Source organism: Mus caroli, chromosome 3 (assembly GCF_900094665.2).
Source record: "Mus caroli chromosome 3, CAROLI_EIJ_v1.1, whole genome shotgun sequence".
NCBI classification, from domain to species: Eukaryota; Metazoa; Chordata; class Mammalia; order Rodentia; family Muridae; genus Mus; species Mus caroli.
Window position 1 is genome coordinate 147835698 of NC_034572.1, and position 15261 is coordinate 147850958.

Consider the following 15261-nt stretch of genomic DNA (forward strand, 5'->3'; position numbering starts at 1 on the left):
TGATTGAGCCTATGTTGACATATGATTATGGAGTTCTTTTTTTCATAAATTAAAACATTAAGCAATTAAGCATTTTCCATGTTATTAAAACTATGTGTTAACACATTTTAATGACTGCATTTACTGTGATTTACTTAATCACTTCTCAATTTTAGGTTATTTGAAATTCTTCAAAGAGTATTTTTTAATGGGAATTTCTGTATATTATAGGTGAGACATTTATGGTATATTAAGGGGTGAAAATAACCTATCAAATGACATGAATACTTTCAACCAGCTCATATTAGTGAAGCTGTTTCCCTGAGCATCTCTATTAACAGATGCTCTTACTAGGAAGTGGAAAGATGTTGTTACCACCACTGCATCAGAAAAAGAGTTCTTTTCAAAAAGCAGCTGTATGGTTCCTTGTTGTTTAGACTGTATTCTTATTTATTAAAGCATCTTTCTTGGCTCACCAATATAGGAGTGGAATCCCTTCATGGGTTATTCTGAACTATTTTTAGTTTCCCTAAGAATTAAGTAATCCAGAATTACCAAAGAGACAAATGCTTGCTTTCACTAATCTTATGACTGTACTATTACGTGATGACTGGTTAGTGCTGATTCAGCTCCAGGACATGCACAGAAATCAGTCCAGTGAGTGTGTTCAATTACAACAGGTCTCCTAGTGAGTGGAGACGGACTGTCCTCAGAAAGGGTTAAATTGATGCCTGTCCCCAGCATCTCTGTCAAAGCTCTTTCATGTTGTGAGATCAAACATGAGAGTAATTTATCTGCTTCTTGGTAGCATGTCTGAAAAGTCCATTTTGGTGAGTGATTTTTCATTCTTCGTTGTTCAAAGCAGACTGCGAGCCTTTGGAGTCTCCTCTGCTCTACTCTTAGTCATGAGGGTTCTCTTTATCACCTCTACTTAAATGTGGGGCTCTCCTGTAGCTCCAGGGAAGTGGGGGAACTGCAAGTTGCCACTTTTAGATGGTTGGTCAGTTTTGCCTGTGGCAGGCTGCTCTGAAAGCTAGGAAATTTCCTGATACTCAGATCCAGGGACAGGACTCTCAACCCATGCATCAAGTCTTTTCTCTGATTCTTACAGAAAATATGTTAAATGATTTGTGAAAATGTTGGTTTCTGCTTTTTTTTTAAAAAGGCACTTTGCCATTTAAAGAAAGTAAGTCCATATTTAAAACAAGAAAAAATTCATTGTTCAATTATGTTTAAAGTTTTATCCTGAGTACATGATGCTATTCGACTGCGTCTAGCTGCCCCCAGACCTCTCTGCAGCAATGAGGTGCCCTTCTGAACTGTATAGAGCTGCCTCCAGACCTAGCTGCATCTCTGAGATGATGGTCTTCTGAACTGTCAGTGTGTAACTTACATTGTGTAACTGTCCTGGGTACTTACATTATGAAAATGTGACCGAGGAACTGAATTTGGAGTTTGGTTATTTTCAATGAACAGTTTTAAGTGAAAATAGCTATGCTCAGTGGTCTCCATATTGATTGGCACTATACTTCCACATAGTTTTTTCCCTACACACATTATTCTGATTAATGAGACTTTAACATAATATTGTAACTCAGCCCCAAGAGTCTCTTCTGCCAAGAACTCAAATTGTTCTGTGTCTATCAACACCTTCTCAAGAGATGTCATGAATATAGTTCATCAGTTGTCATCTCTGAAAACAGGTCACATACAGTGGGTGACAACCCTCCTCCCAAACGCCTATAGCAAAAGGTACTCAGGGGGCTGTTGAGATCACTCAGCTGATAAAAGCTCTTGTCACACAAGCCTGGTGACTTGAGTTCCATCAAACAAAACAAAACAAAACAAAACAAAACAAAACCCACAATGGAAAGACAAACTGATTCTAAGTTCTGTTCTGTCCCCAACATGCATGCCAGTGCTAACCAATTGTACCCACACAAAACACACAGTAATAGTAAATTAAAAGTATGAAGGCATTGGATACGCTGTAGGCCTACAGTCTAAGTGTAAACCTGGTATCATTATTTTCAATAAAATGTGGTAAGTGAATGAGTCATTAAGAAATGAATCACTACTTTTGCCAACGTTTTCGTGTTTGGGTTTTAAGTTCTATAGTATGGCTTTTCTCATCCACCTGCTTCTCCTTTGTGGGCTGTGTTGTTCTGGAGGTTGGCATAGATGGACTCTGTCTTGGATCCTTCCCAAACACCCCTGCAGCACCTCACAGGACAACACCACCTACCGAGCCACACTCCATTGCCTGGTTACTTAGCTGCCTCTTCGTGGCGCTTACAAACTTTCTGAAGTGAGAGACTACATCTCTTCCTGGTTCTACCAGTAATGCATAGTACAGTAACTGGCAAAAACAAATATTAAAATGGAGCAGGCTGAATAGATAGCCATGTGAGGAGTCAGAATGATATTTGACCAGAAGTATTTACTGGACTCAGTGTTATAGGACTCCATAAACATCTGTTGAATGTGTGAGGGATGGATTAGTGTTAATGAGTATTAAACTCAATATTAAGCATCAGAAGAAAGCCTAGCATCCAGAGGCATTGTGGATGAATATTATGTCCAGTGGGCTATTAAATTACAATATAGTCAAGTGAATTGTTAAGACCTTGTGGCAAACTCGCCCAATAATGTTTTATCCAACGCCTTTGGTGAAGGCTTTTGCAAACATCGTGACCATGAGGGAATGCCCTTCACAGGAGAACTGGAGGCCTAACTATGGCTGGCATTGTTCTAAACTCCCTGGGAGAGCCAATTAAGCTATTTTGCTCAGCAAGTAATAAGTTTGCTAAGCTTTCGATTCAGTGTGGGAGAGCCAGTTTGATGGTGACAATTATGAGCTCAGGGCCTTGTGTGTGCCCTCACTATAATGTGACATCCATGTTTGTCCTAACAAACCCTGCAATGCAGGACTTAGTTCTCACTGACACACATCAGCATGATGTCGCCCCTGCTAAGTGTTAGCTAGCCTCTGTTCCTCTTCACAACAAATCTAAGAGGTCAAACGATCCATTTTAATCTGAACCCAGAAGGTTAGATGTTAGAACACCATGGATTATTTATTGCTTTATTTAGACCATCAGGGGTCTGAGGTCTTGTTAAGGTTGTCTTTGGGTACAAATAAAAAGACAAATGTTACAGTGAGTTATTGCGAACACTAAGGCTACCAACAGCCTTGTCTACATCAGCTCATATGCAATATGGCCCTGAGGTAAAAGTGGCATTGAAACTTTNCATTATAAAATGGATCCTCTAGTTCTTATTGATGCATAATTGTGTACTGGGTTCTGAACTCNGAGTGTGATCCCTCACTGTCTTATTTTGTAAAAATTAAACAATTATTCCTGTTGTAATGAGAGTAAAAAGCTATGCAGTAGGGGCTCTATGGGAAGAAACACTTTCTGGGAACATTCATGGACTTGAGGTCAAATCCCCAGCACCCATGTATAATCTATGCATGGCTTAGCATGTAAACAACACATGCTTACAACCCCTGTGTTGGGTGGAACAGGGCCAGGCAGATCTCACAACTTGCTTGTCATGAAATCTAGTCAAAATGTTGAGCTTTAGTTTCAGTGAGAAAGACCCTGTCTCAAAAACAAGATGGAGAATGATGGAGGAAGACACTGATGTCCTTTTCTGGCCTCCATGCATGGGTACGTAACACACACACACACACACACACACACACACACACACTCACACACTCATACACACACACACACAAGGTGGGGGAAGCAGATAAAGTGAAATAGTGAAAACATCTGTCAGTAAGTATTGACTGAGATAAAGTTTAGAAAACATTGTTAAATTTCTATTGTGTGCATGTGTTCTTTAAAGTGCAGCTGATTGCATGCCATAGTTTCTAATGGCCCAGGTTATTACGGTCAAGGCAATAGTGTTCTGCAATCACCAGAAGAGCTAAAGTCCACTCTGTTAAAGTTGTGCTTTTCAGCAACACGCCTCCCGAGTGAGCAGCATCGGTGGCGTCCTGAGACTGTGCAGTCCTGGAGGGTACTAAGCATGCCTTAATTTTTAAAACCACATCCTGTTCTCCTTAGAATGGTCAGGAATAGAGTAAGCAGTATCATTGTTTGCTCCCCATGCAATCTCCATCAGCACACTGGAGCTCCAGAGCATTGGCATTAGCTACCATCTGACAGAGATCTGCATCTACCGGACCAAACGCAATTCTCCCCGGGGTTCAAGAAATGACTAGCTGGCTCACCTCACTTCAGTGATAAACTGATAAGGATTGCCTCAGCAAACACGGGACTCAACCTGCTCAGTTTCCCTGCTACTTGTACCTACGTCAGTGTGGTATCCAACCTATTTAGGGCATGTTAAGATCCAGATCATGTAGGGAGAGGACAATTAAGCAGTATTTTCAAAGGAATAGGGAACTTGATGACTACACGTAAACATCCTGTCGTATAACCAAGTCTCTAAGTACCCTGCCATTCACTCTTTTAAAGGCCATGTGTAGATGCCCCACAAGACTTGCAGACTGATTTTGGTTCTGGGATTTTCAGTTCATGACTCTAAATTAAACTTCTAATGTGAAGCCTCTCCCATGAAACCTGGCTACAATAAACTGTCAGATGCTCTTAATGTGCTGATGCCTCCCAGACTTAGTGAGAGCTCGGCATCAAGGAACCCAGGACACAGTTGCATTTCCCTGAGAACCAGCTGGCACCATTGAGGAAAAAGGAAGATGAAAGAAAAACAAGAGACTCGCTTTTGGATTCAAACAGATTTCAGGATGATATACATGTCTGGGTAGCTGGGGACTACACATAGGGTTGGGTAAAGTATATATTATTGGATTAACCAATCTGGCATCCTTTTGTCACTACTGATGTATTAGAGGATATAAACCCAGAAGAGAAATCAAATCCAGGAAGCAGGTGTCGATTTCTTTCTCTGAATCACATCCAGGGAAGCTCATACTAGCCGGGGAACTGGATTATGCTCAGCTGGATCTGCTTGGCATGACAGCTTGGCTCTTTCTTTTTTTTAATAGTGTCTCTTCTCACAGGTCTGTTCTTTTCCTGTATCCATCAGACACCTTCGTCTTTCACTTCCCCATGTATTACAACTTCAATTTATTGGAAAGTTTTTGCTCACTTCTCCCAAACCAACCTTCCCATTTCTACCCAGGCCACCATTCTAGTTAGAATGTTCCACATTTCTATGTCCTTCTCTGGTCTCCTGTTCTGAACTCTAACTCATGTTTTGCCAACTAAGAATAAAGAACACTCTAAAGTCTCTTATGGCAGTACAAACTTGGCTTTCTCAAGGGATGGCAGATAGAATACAAATGCTTTATCTGGGCATGTCAAAGTGTTTCTAGATGAGACTAGCATGGTGACAAATAGAGGCAGCAAAGAGGACTCACTCTTAGTTCAGGCAGGTGCCATCCAATCTGCTGGGGGCCCAAGAAAGTGAGGAGGCAGAGGAGGCAGGTGAATTATGAAATGCAGATATTTGTGCTTTCCTGCCCTTTGACATCAGGACCTGGGTTCCTAGACAACCATGCTCTGGTAGGTGCAAAGTCACCCTAGTGCTTCTTAGCACTTTACAGTCATATTGAATCACATGCTTAGATGGCAGATGGCAGACTGCAGGGCTTCATAGAATTCAAAATCTTGTGACCAAAGTCCCACAACAAATATATTTTATGTCTATTATCAATCTATCTCCTAGCAATAACTTATCTTATACCACCTATCAATCAACCAATAAACTATCAACCATCTCTCATATCTGTCTGTTTGTCTGTCTTTCTGCTAATATCTATCATTCATCTATACATCATTATCATCATCATCATCTCTCTCTCTCTCTCTTTCTCTCTCTCTCTCTCTCTCTCTCTCTCTCTCTCTCTCTCTCTCTCTCTCTCACACACACACACACACAGCTATGAGCTATCCACTTTTTCACTTTTCTTTTCTTCTCCCTATCTATGGACATCTCCTGCTGACTCAATGTCTATAGAGAACCTGAGTTACTTGACTTCACCATCTGGTTCCAGTTTTACTTCGTGTGAGTTTTGCATCCACTGTTTTATATATCCTGTTTCCTTCCTACTTAATTGCTGATAGGTTTTTCTAGACCTTGTTGATACTGATTTCTGCTGAAGTACCTGCTCACCCTTTCAACTGCTTATTTATTGGATGAGAAGCAATTTTGAAATATAGACTCCAGATGGGATATGATCTCAGAATACTTCTGACTCTTTTCTACTATCAGTCTGGTTGGGAAAACCCTTCAATTCATCCTTAGTCCTGTGAATGCTATCATTTGAATCTGAAGTATCCCTCATTGGCTCATGTTTTGCAGCTTGTTCTCCAGTGGGTAGTACACTCATGGAGGCCCTGAGACCTTTGGGATAAAGAGTGTAGCTGAGGGAACTAGGATAAGCAGGTCATTGATTGTACTTTCAAATATAGCCTGGTCTGGTTCTGTGGCCTTGCTCTGTACTCTTGGTCTTTAACCAAAGAAACAAGCTCTGACACATAACTCTTGCTGCCCAACACTGATCCACTGCCCATGCCTTCCCTCTTGTGTGTGTGCAGAGTCACTAATGCCTGTGCCTTTCATTTTGTGTGTGTGTGTGTGCCATTGCTCATGTCTTCCTCATTATGCACATTGAGCCACTGCCCATGTTGTTCCCAGGATGCATGTAGAGAGGCAATTGTCCATGTCTTCCCCAATATGGCAGCCTATAATCCTCCAAACCATGAGCTGAAATAAATCTTCCTCCCTACATTTTCGTTCAGGCATTATTTATTTATTTATTTATTTATTTATTTATTTATTTATGGGCACAAAATTACTGGTGTGGTCATTTGCTCTTCTCCCTAGCCTAGTCTACTGGTATTCTTTCACTGTCAGTAGTTTCAGAAACACAAGGTTTCTCTTTGTTTCCTCATGCTTACAAGTTCCTGGCTCACAAGGAAGCAAGCACTTGGAAATAATGACATTAGGGAATGTTCTGTGAACACTGACTACTGTTGACACTGTTTCAACCCTCAACTTGTCTAAGGTCGCAAGACATCTGACAGTGGGGATTCCTCCTCTCTCCTGCAGCATCAACGGAGAAGTGCTTGCTTTTAGAAAACTAAAGTGGTACGGGCATTTAAAACCTTTCGATATCTAAAGAAACAGACAAACTTTGATATCCAAAGAAATAACCAAGCTGAAATCTTGGAGATTTATAGACATAAACAAACTAAAATCCAAACCTCTGACAACTGAGCAAACACACTTCCGCTGGCCAACACTCAGCAAGATCTGGCAACATCCAGATTGATTGTTCTTGGGGCCTGAGCACATAGTTCCACGGCCATACACCCTCTACACATGCATGTACACATGTCCTGTGGCCCTAGAGGAATGTGTTGTTTTGTCCCCTGCCTCCAGGTGCTGGAAGTGATGGGTTTCCAATCCTTATTAACAGTGGGATTAGAAGCTTAATTTGAACATGTGCTTTTGAAAGAAACTCCCCTGAGTTTTGAATTCCTGTGTATGACATCTGCCACACAGAGTCTATGCTAATATTGGAGTTTGACTCCTGTATCTCTCCAGGGTGTCAGCAGCTGCATACTAGGGAAGGATGTTATTGGTCAGCCTCTCCAAGCTGCAGAAAGGAATGTGTTACTTAGTGTAGGTGGCTGATAATACTTAGCCTGATGATTTATATCAATCATTGCTGAGCATATGCTAGATTGCCTAACCACTATGTTGATATCAGAGTGTTGTTTTTTGATGCTTTGTCACACTCTCTTATAAATTCAGCATCTGTCACAAACAAATTCTATTTCCAATAAAGTACTATCCATTTTAATCTCTGGAACATTAGAAACAGGTTGGACTTAGACAAGACCTGTAATTTTTATATTAATTAATATTATTGTTCTAAAGAAGAGTAAGTATTTCTGGAGGTAGTGTCCTTGAATTAATCATTTCAGAATTCATAAAGTCTATACAAGAGAGAAAATGACAAGACTAAGGAGCATCCTACAATAAATACAACAATTGTGTTAATACGAGGTGCATCACAGTACACCTAACTTGATGTTAGAGCATTAGAGAGCATTGTTGAGAAGAACTTATTGTTAAGCTAAGAAAGACCAAAGAGTACAGGGTGTCAGTGTGAACAAATTTGGGGAAAGTGATCCAGAGAAGGAACTGATACATCCCAGGTACATGGGAAAGGGAAGCAGGGGGGAGTGAGGACCAGTGGCTAAAGGAAGGATGTGGTAAGAGGAAGACTGACAAGGGAAGCATGGAAAGTTCTAAGAGGCTTCTACTGCCTGGTTTACTGTGTGTATTGACTTCTTGATTAACATGTATTAATTGTGCATATAATGAAATGGTATGGTTGGAAATATATGCAATTAATACATGTTAATCATCTTGTATTAACATGTATTAATTGTGCACATTAATTACATGTGGTTGGAAACACTTGCACACACAGGACCATGCCCTAACTGAACTAGCTAGCACTCACTTCCCTCTCCTTAAAACTTCTTCATGTTTACAGCCTTTAGGGATCTCTCATAAAATATGCAATAGCTTATTGTGAGTGATAGTCACTTGGTGTGCTTTGGAAAACCACAACTTATTCCTTCTGCTTCCATTCTCATTATTCAATTTCCTTTGCTCCTCTTCCCTCCTGCCTTCCTAAATCTGCCTTATTTCACTGGACATGATGCCCTCTAGTTCCATCCATTTTGCTGGGATGACAGTATTTCATCCTTCTTTATCAGTAAATAATATTTCACTCTGTGAGTAGGTAATCACACGTCCTTTAACTATTTATCTGAACACTGGAGCTAGCTCCATATCTCAGCATTGTGAATGTTGCTGCCATAGCACAGGATGCTGATTTTTCTTTAGCATGCTAATTTAGTTCCTCTTAGATATATGCCCATGCAGGGAACACAGGTTAATATCATGGCTCTATTTTTTATTAATGCACTTCCACAATGGCTGTAATAATTTATATTCCTTTTGAAAAGGTTTTCAAGCTACCTTTCCCCTAGATCTTCAACAGCATTTTTTTTACTTTTTGTATTTTTGATAAAGCCATGCTAACCAGAATTGGGACATCCCCTCTGTAGAATTTTCTTGATGGCTAAGGGTATTTGGAGATTCTTTTTATGGGGCTGTTTGACATATGTAGACACGAATTTATGATGGCTTTGTTGTTGTGAGAACATGGGATAAACATCCAGGAGGAATTCCATGTAAGCATACAACAAAAATCAAGCAAATTAGAATGCTTAACTAAGGATTGGTGACAAAATGATTGATGACACAGGGCAGCATTCCATCCAACCAACCAATGATCAACCAATGATGCAGTTAATTAACAAATAAACAACAAACAATAAACAACTAACCAGTTGTTTATCAACAACCAAGCAACCAAACAAAAATCCACCAATAACTAACCAACCAAAAACCAACCAACAAACCAATAAACAACAACTAAACATCAACCAACAAACCAACCAATAACCAATAACCAACCAATAACCAACCAACTAACCAATAAATAACAGCAAAACAACTGAACACCAACCAAAACCCAACTAGCCAACAATCAACTAACCAGTAACTAATAACCAACCAAACAAACAACCAAACAAACAACCAACAAATAATAGCAAAACTAACCAATAACAAATCAAACAACAACCAATCAAACAACAAACATATAAAAAATAACAGCAACAACCCAACTAATCCAAATACTGTGGTATATTCTGCATGTAAAAATTAGGATTACACTGTGTAGTAGAGATGAAGGTAAGTGGCTGCATTTCAGATAACTAGAAAATTGTGTTAAAAATAACAACTGATTGCAAAAAGAAAGTAAGAGTAGAAGAATTATGGACAGAGGGAGAGATGTGAGAAGAAAGGATGAATGTGGAAAAACTCTCACAAGGACCCAACTCTAGATGAGGAGATACAGACAATCAATGGATGCTGAGGAGGAAGAATCCATCTCCTCTAGGACCAAGCCCCTTGATAGGCTATCTGACCTCATGTTGTCATCTCTAATTACAAGTTCATATGAGCATTACTAGATAGGCTAAGTCTAAGTAGGTTGTATACATATATGTATATGTACATGTATGTATATGTAATAGTAATTAAAGAATAAATAGTCACGAATTTGAGGACATTGAAGGAGTTGAAAGAGGGGGTGAGGGTGGGAATTATATGATATAGTACTTAAGTATGAAATTTTAAAGAAATTAAACAACAAAAAAAATAGCAAATGGCATGTGAAAAGAAAAACTTCATAGTTGTATCAATATATTGGGTAAGGTTTGTATAACCCTACAAGTTCCTTGAAAGAAATTTAAGTAGATATAAGTAAAGGGAGAGACAGAGTTTTCTGAGAACACTATGATTGAAACATAGGTTTACCCAGAATTAGAGTGCATGGAGTCTAAGTACCAAACACAGGGGACTTCACTCTTCAAGCTTCTTTTTACAGTGTGAATTCTAAAATGAACACCGAAACTAAGAGTAACCTATGTAACTAAAGCAATGTTTACAAAGTTTGAAGTCTAATGCTGACTGGGCGTGGCAGCATGAACAGAGTGGCAGGGGTATGCATGTGAACCAGGGGCAGAGATGCAAACGTGTCAAATGCGTAGAGACAGAGTTTTTGTTTTGTTTCTTTTTAAACAATTTTTATTAGATATTTTTTTCATTTACATTTCAAATGCTATCCCGAAAGCCCCCTATACCCTCCCACCACCCTGCTCCCCAATGCACCCAGTCCTGCTTCCTGGCCCTTGCGTTCCCCTGTACTGGGGCCTATGATCTTTGCAAGACCAAGGGCCTCTCCTCCCAATGATGGCCGAGATACAGAATCTTGATTGATTCTTGACAAAGTACTAAGGTCTTTTATTGAAAAATTGTAGTTACTCAACAAATCATCCTGAAACAACTGAACACTGGTATTTATGAAAAACAACTAAGCAAAAAAAAAAAAAAAAGCAAATTCATCTCACACGTAAACCATAAAAATGCCAAGCAGATCTTGTAGCTACAAAACCTAAGCCTGTCAGATATTTGTATAACATGCCATAGAAATAGAAAATATGTCTGTGGATATTTTAGATAAGACATTAAAATGATATAAAAGTTTGATAAGTGGGATTTTCTTGAACTGACAAATCTGTGGTCTTTTCCCACAGGTGCTGCTGAGCAGATCACAGAGGAGAGGGATGTCATTGTCACCACACGTTAGATTCTGTCTAGGGTCAAGTCACTCTTAAAACTAAATACTAAGGCAATATGAAAATACTCCAGGAAAAAAAGAGCAGTGATGTCAGATGTACATATCAATGGGTTATCAAAGCCAGTAATTATCGAATAGTGTTAGTAATGTTGAGATTAGCTTGAGAGGCTAATATGGTATGTATTTAAGCTTGCATTGGCAGGCTCTACTGGTGTGTTAATTGTAGACAGAACATGGAAAGTCTATTACTAGTCCCAGGAGTCAGTCTCTTATATTTGAACAAATGGATAAAAGACATATCAGTAAGTATAAGGGCCCCGAACAGTTTTGGTAAGTCCTTTCACCACAGCCCTAAACAAGAGTCACTAAAAGGTTACCAGCTGACCTTTGCACCATCAAATTTATTACACAGATGTGAGGAAGAATGGGTTACTGATAAACAGGGCGATGCGACCCTCTTTCTGTGACATTCTTGGAGAAGTAGACACAGAAATCAGGCTTTCGATGGCAGGCTGAGCTGGGGGAAGGGCATTGCTTCAAGAAAGTGTCACTTGATATTCTAGAGTGTGTGAAGGTGCTGTACCTGAAGGGATTGTGGTTGTACTACTATAAATAGTTACTAAAATTCATTGACTGTTTACCTAAAAAGGCATTTTTTCTGTTAGGTCTCAATCAGGTTGACTTCAAGGACACAATTTAATTTAAAGCAGCAATTTAAATGAAATGTTATGGTTTGAACTACACAGGTGATGGAGGATGGTAAATGGTAGATATTTCCAAGATAGAAATTAGCAGCACCAGATGAATGGACTAATATGTAGCATTAGGAAAAGGCAGGCAGGTCTCTATTAAAGGAGGATACCACATGTACCTGGAATTAGATTCAAATAGTCAAATATTCAGATGTCTTTATAAGATGCACACTCAGGCAACAGGGTATCCACAAATCATAACTATGGCCCCCAAAGAGCGTTGTTGGTCCAGTTCTGACCTCCTAAGAGAGCAAGGGGCTGTTATGTCATCAGTTGACTCACAAGACACAACCAAGGACTCTAATTCATGGAAAGCACTGTGACAATCTAGGGAATAAATTCTATAAAAAGAGTGTTAGGGGTGGGAACTCCCTCTATCCACCAACACTGATACAGATGGTGATCTTGGTTAAAGTCTTTTGATTTTCCCCTGTGGTGTGTTACTACAGGGTGACCATCACAGCTGGCCATCAGACTCATGTCAAATTTTACTCCAAAGCTGTACCTGAACCAGGTTTAGCTCTGCTGACACAGGGCCTTTAAATGTCTTCAGATCCAGTGTGAGAAGACAGGCGAGCACTGATCATAGTAAGATATGCAAATAAAATTGATTGGGGGGAGGGTCAGGAAAAATGGCTCAGCAGTTAAGAGCCCTAGCTCTTCCATCATGAGGCCCGGAATTCAGATCCTGGTACCCCTGTAACAAGTTAAGCACCCCTGTAACTAAAATGTCCAGCACTTCCAGAATAATTCCAGCATCCCCAGAACAAGTTCAGCACCCCTATAACAAGTCCAGCACCCCCAAAATAAGTCCAAGTCCAGCACCTGCTGCTTGAAAGGTAGAGAAAGAAGGATTGTGGGAGCTGGCTTGTTTCTAGCCAAGTCAAGACGCAAGCCCAAGTTCAGAGATAGATCCCATCACAGGGATAGGCAGAAGGTGGAAGATGGGGTCACGCAGTGTTCTCTTCTAGCCTCTGAGCATGTACCTGCATACTCATGTTCAAGCACAGTTGGACTTGAGTCTGTTATGTGCGCACTTTACTTCCGATTAAATTTCTCTTTTCCACATTTTACATGTAAATGGAGTATAATTTATACCATCAGTGATAATTAGGTTCACTCAAAAGATTGATTTTTAGAATGTAGTCACACCTAATGCAAAATTATTAGGAAATGTGTTTTCAGCCTTGACAGGTTATTTCTGCACTGACACAGACTTATCCCAAGGTACATTTAAAAGACTTCTAAAATCTAAGCTCAGAGAGCAAACACCTCACCTGTCTGTCTGTACTCAGGGCAACTGTTATTTGATTGTTTTACTAGGAATAGATAAATCAGAGCCCTAAACCTGAATGTAACATCCTGCACAATTAGGTACACACTTATGTTTAAATCCAAGGTGAGGCCATTGCATTTTGTGAATGGGATGCTTTCCTTCAAGCAGAACAAGTTCTCTTGCCACCCACGAAGAATAATTATCTTTGGTGGGAGGGATGTGGTGCACAGTTTCTGTCAATCCCATAGAACTAGGGAACCAGAGCTGCTCTAGTGCAGTGGTCCTACCTGGCTTCAGATGAGCAAATGGAATTTCTCCAGTGAGGAGCTCCCACAGACACAGGGCGTAACTGAAGACATCAGCCTTGATGGTATAGCGCGTGCACTGTGTGAACACCTCGGGGGCCATCCAGCGCAGGTTCTGCACAGACAAAAGGCAACCAGGACTCAGAAACACCCAGCGGAGCTGGCTTCTGAGTCTGCACTAGAGAAGGTTCTCCAGTGATCTCAGACAGCATGAGCAGGAAGTTACTGCAGCCTTGATCTTCACCAGTGCAATGGCCATAGCACAACTTCATGTGCTATGGCACATTCATTTCTCAAGAAAACATAACATGGTTGAAATATCATAAAATCTATAATCTACAAGAAACCTCCAACATTAATGACAAATAACTGTGTCACAGTGGTAGCTTAGTTCATTCTCTTTCATGCTCCCAACTGCCATTTTTGCACTAGGTGCCTGCAGGCTTCAGAATAGACCACCAAAAGAGCCATCCCCTTATTCCCTTGGCCTGAGTCACACTGTGGGAGGCACCATCCTCTGTTTCAGTCTCTGTACTCCTATTAATTGAGTGACTAAATTAGATCCATAACTGTGTCCTCAGTATAGAGGACAGAGGGAGCCATGGAGAAGTTACCCAGTATTCCTGCAATGGGGATTTCTCCCTGGTAAGATCAAGGATTTGGGCTTTCCTGTGTTTATACTGATGTAAATTTTATTAATTCAGTGTTTGCAATATTTCAGGAAGCAAGATAATAAATATGGTGCAAATCACCCTACTCCTGGGCCTCATGTATATGATAGTGTGAGCTACATTGTTCATATTCATGATTAGAAGTACAAATATATAAACTTGGTTTCTTTGCAGTTCACAGGATCAGATTCTGCCTCATGAAATGACAGTTGCAACGCTGACTCTACCACTGACTAGGCAATTTCTTCCAGCTCAGAGTTTCAGCTTTGAGGTTTCCCAGCTCTGTGCCCTATCAGGGGACTTTCCCAATATGTTTCCTATGGGCAAATTAGGAAGCAGTATTCTTTAACTCTCCCTAGGAAAGCCCTGTGTGTAGGACTACCTCTGATAGTCTTCTGACTATTCTGCCTTAGGAATCAGGTAGAATTAACCCCAGAACACCGTTATCCCTGGCTTGTTATACATGGTTCACTTGCATGGGCTTTGGTGGCCCAAAGAACCTCAGTTCACAGAGATGAGACATGTGCCGTTGCAGCGAGCATCTTGGAGTGGGCTGTTAGTGCTTGTGTTTGATGAGAAAAGGGAGAGTACAAAATAAAAATAATTAAGGAACTTAGATATGGCCTGTTAACTAGTGAGAAAGAAAACAACACCCAGAATAATTTTAGCAGTGTGCTATGGTTGTAAGCTATGCTGCAAAGCAAAATAATTAATGTTGCTGGTTGAGGGTGAGATTCAGTTTAATTCTACCCATGAGAAATGCCTTAGTCAGAGGGTATCAGTGGTCTACACTGGGAACTCATCTGTGAGAATGACAAGATGCAGGTATCAACATCCACCTAGGCCTATGCAGTCACAGCTTTTAGCTGTCACATTTAGGCATTCCTCTCTCTTTCTCTCTCTCTCTTTCTTTCTTCTTTCTTTCTTTCTTTCTTTCTTTCTTTCTTTCTTTCTTTCTTTCTTTCTTTCTTTCTTTCTTTCTTTCTTT

The 15261-nt window shown here is 40.2% G+C and overlaps 1 protein-coding gene across 1 annotated transcript in view; it reads right to left on the bottom strand.

The window, feature by feature from the left end:
- Tnni3k (TNNI3 interacting kinase) overlaps positions 1–15261 on the bottom strand; it is a 259531-nt gene that overhangs the window by 70686 nt on the left and 173584 nt on the right. Inside the window, 1 exon segment of the mRNA XM_021157700.2 lies at positions 13585–13717. Coding sequence (XP_021013359.1) covers positions 13585–13717 — 133 coding nt within the window.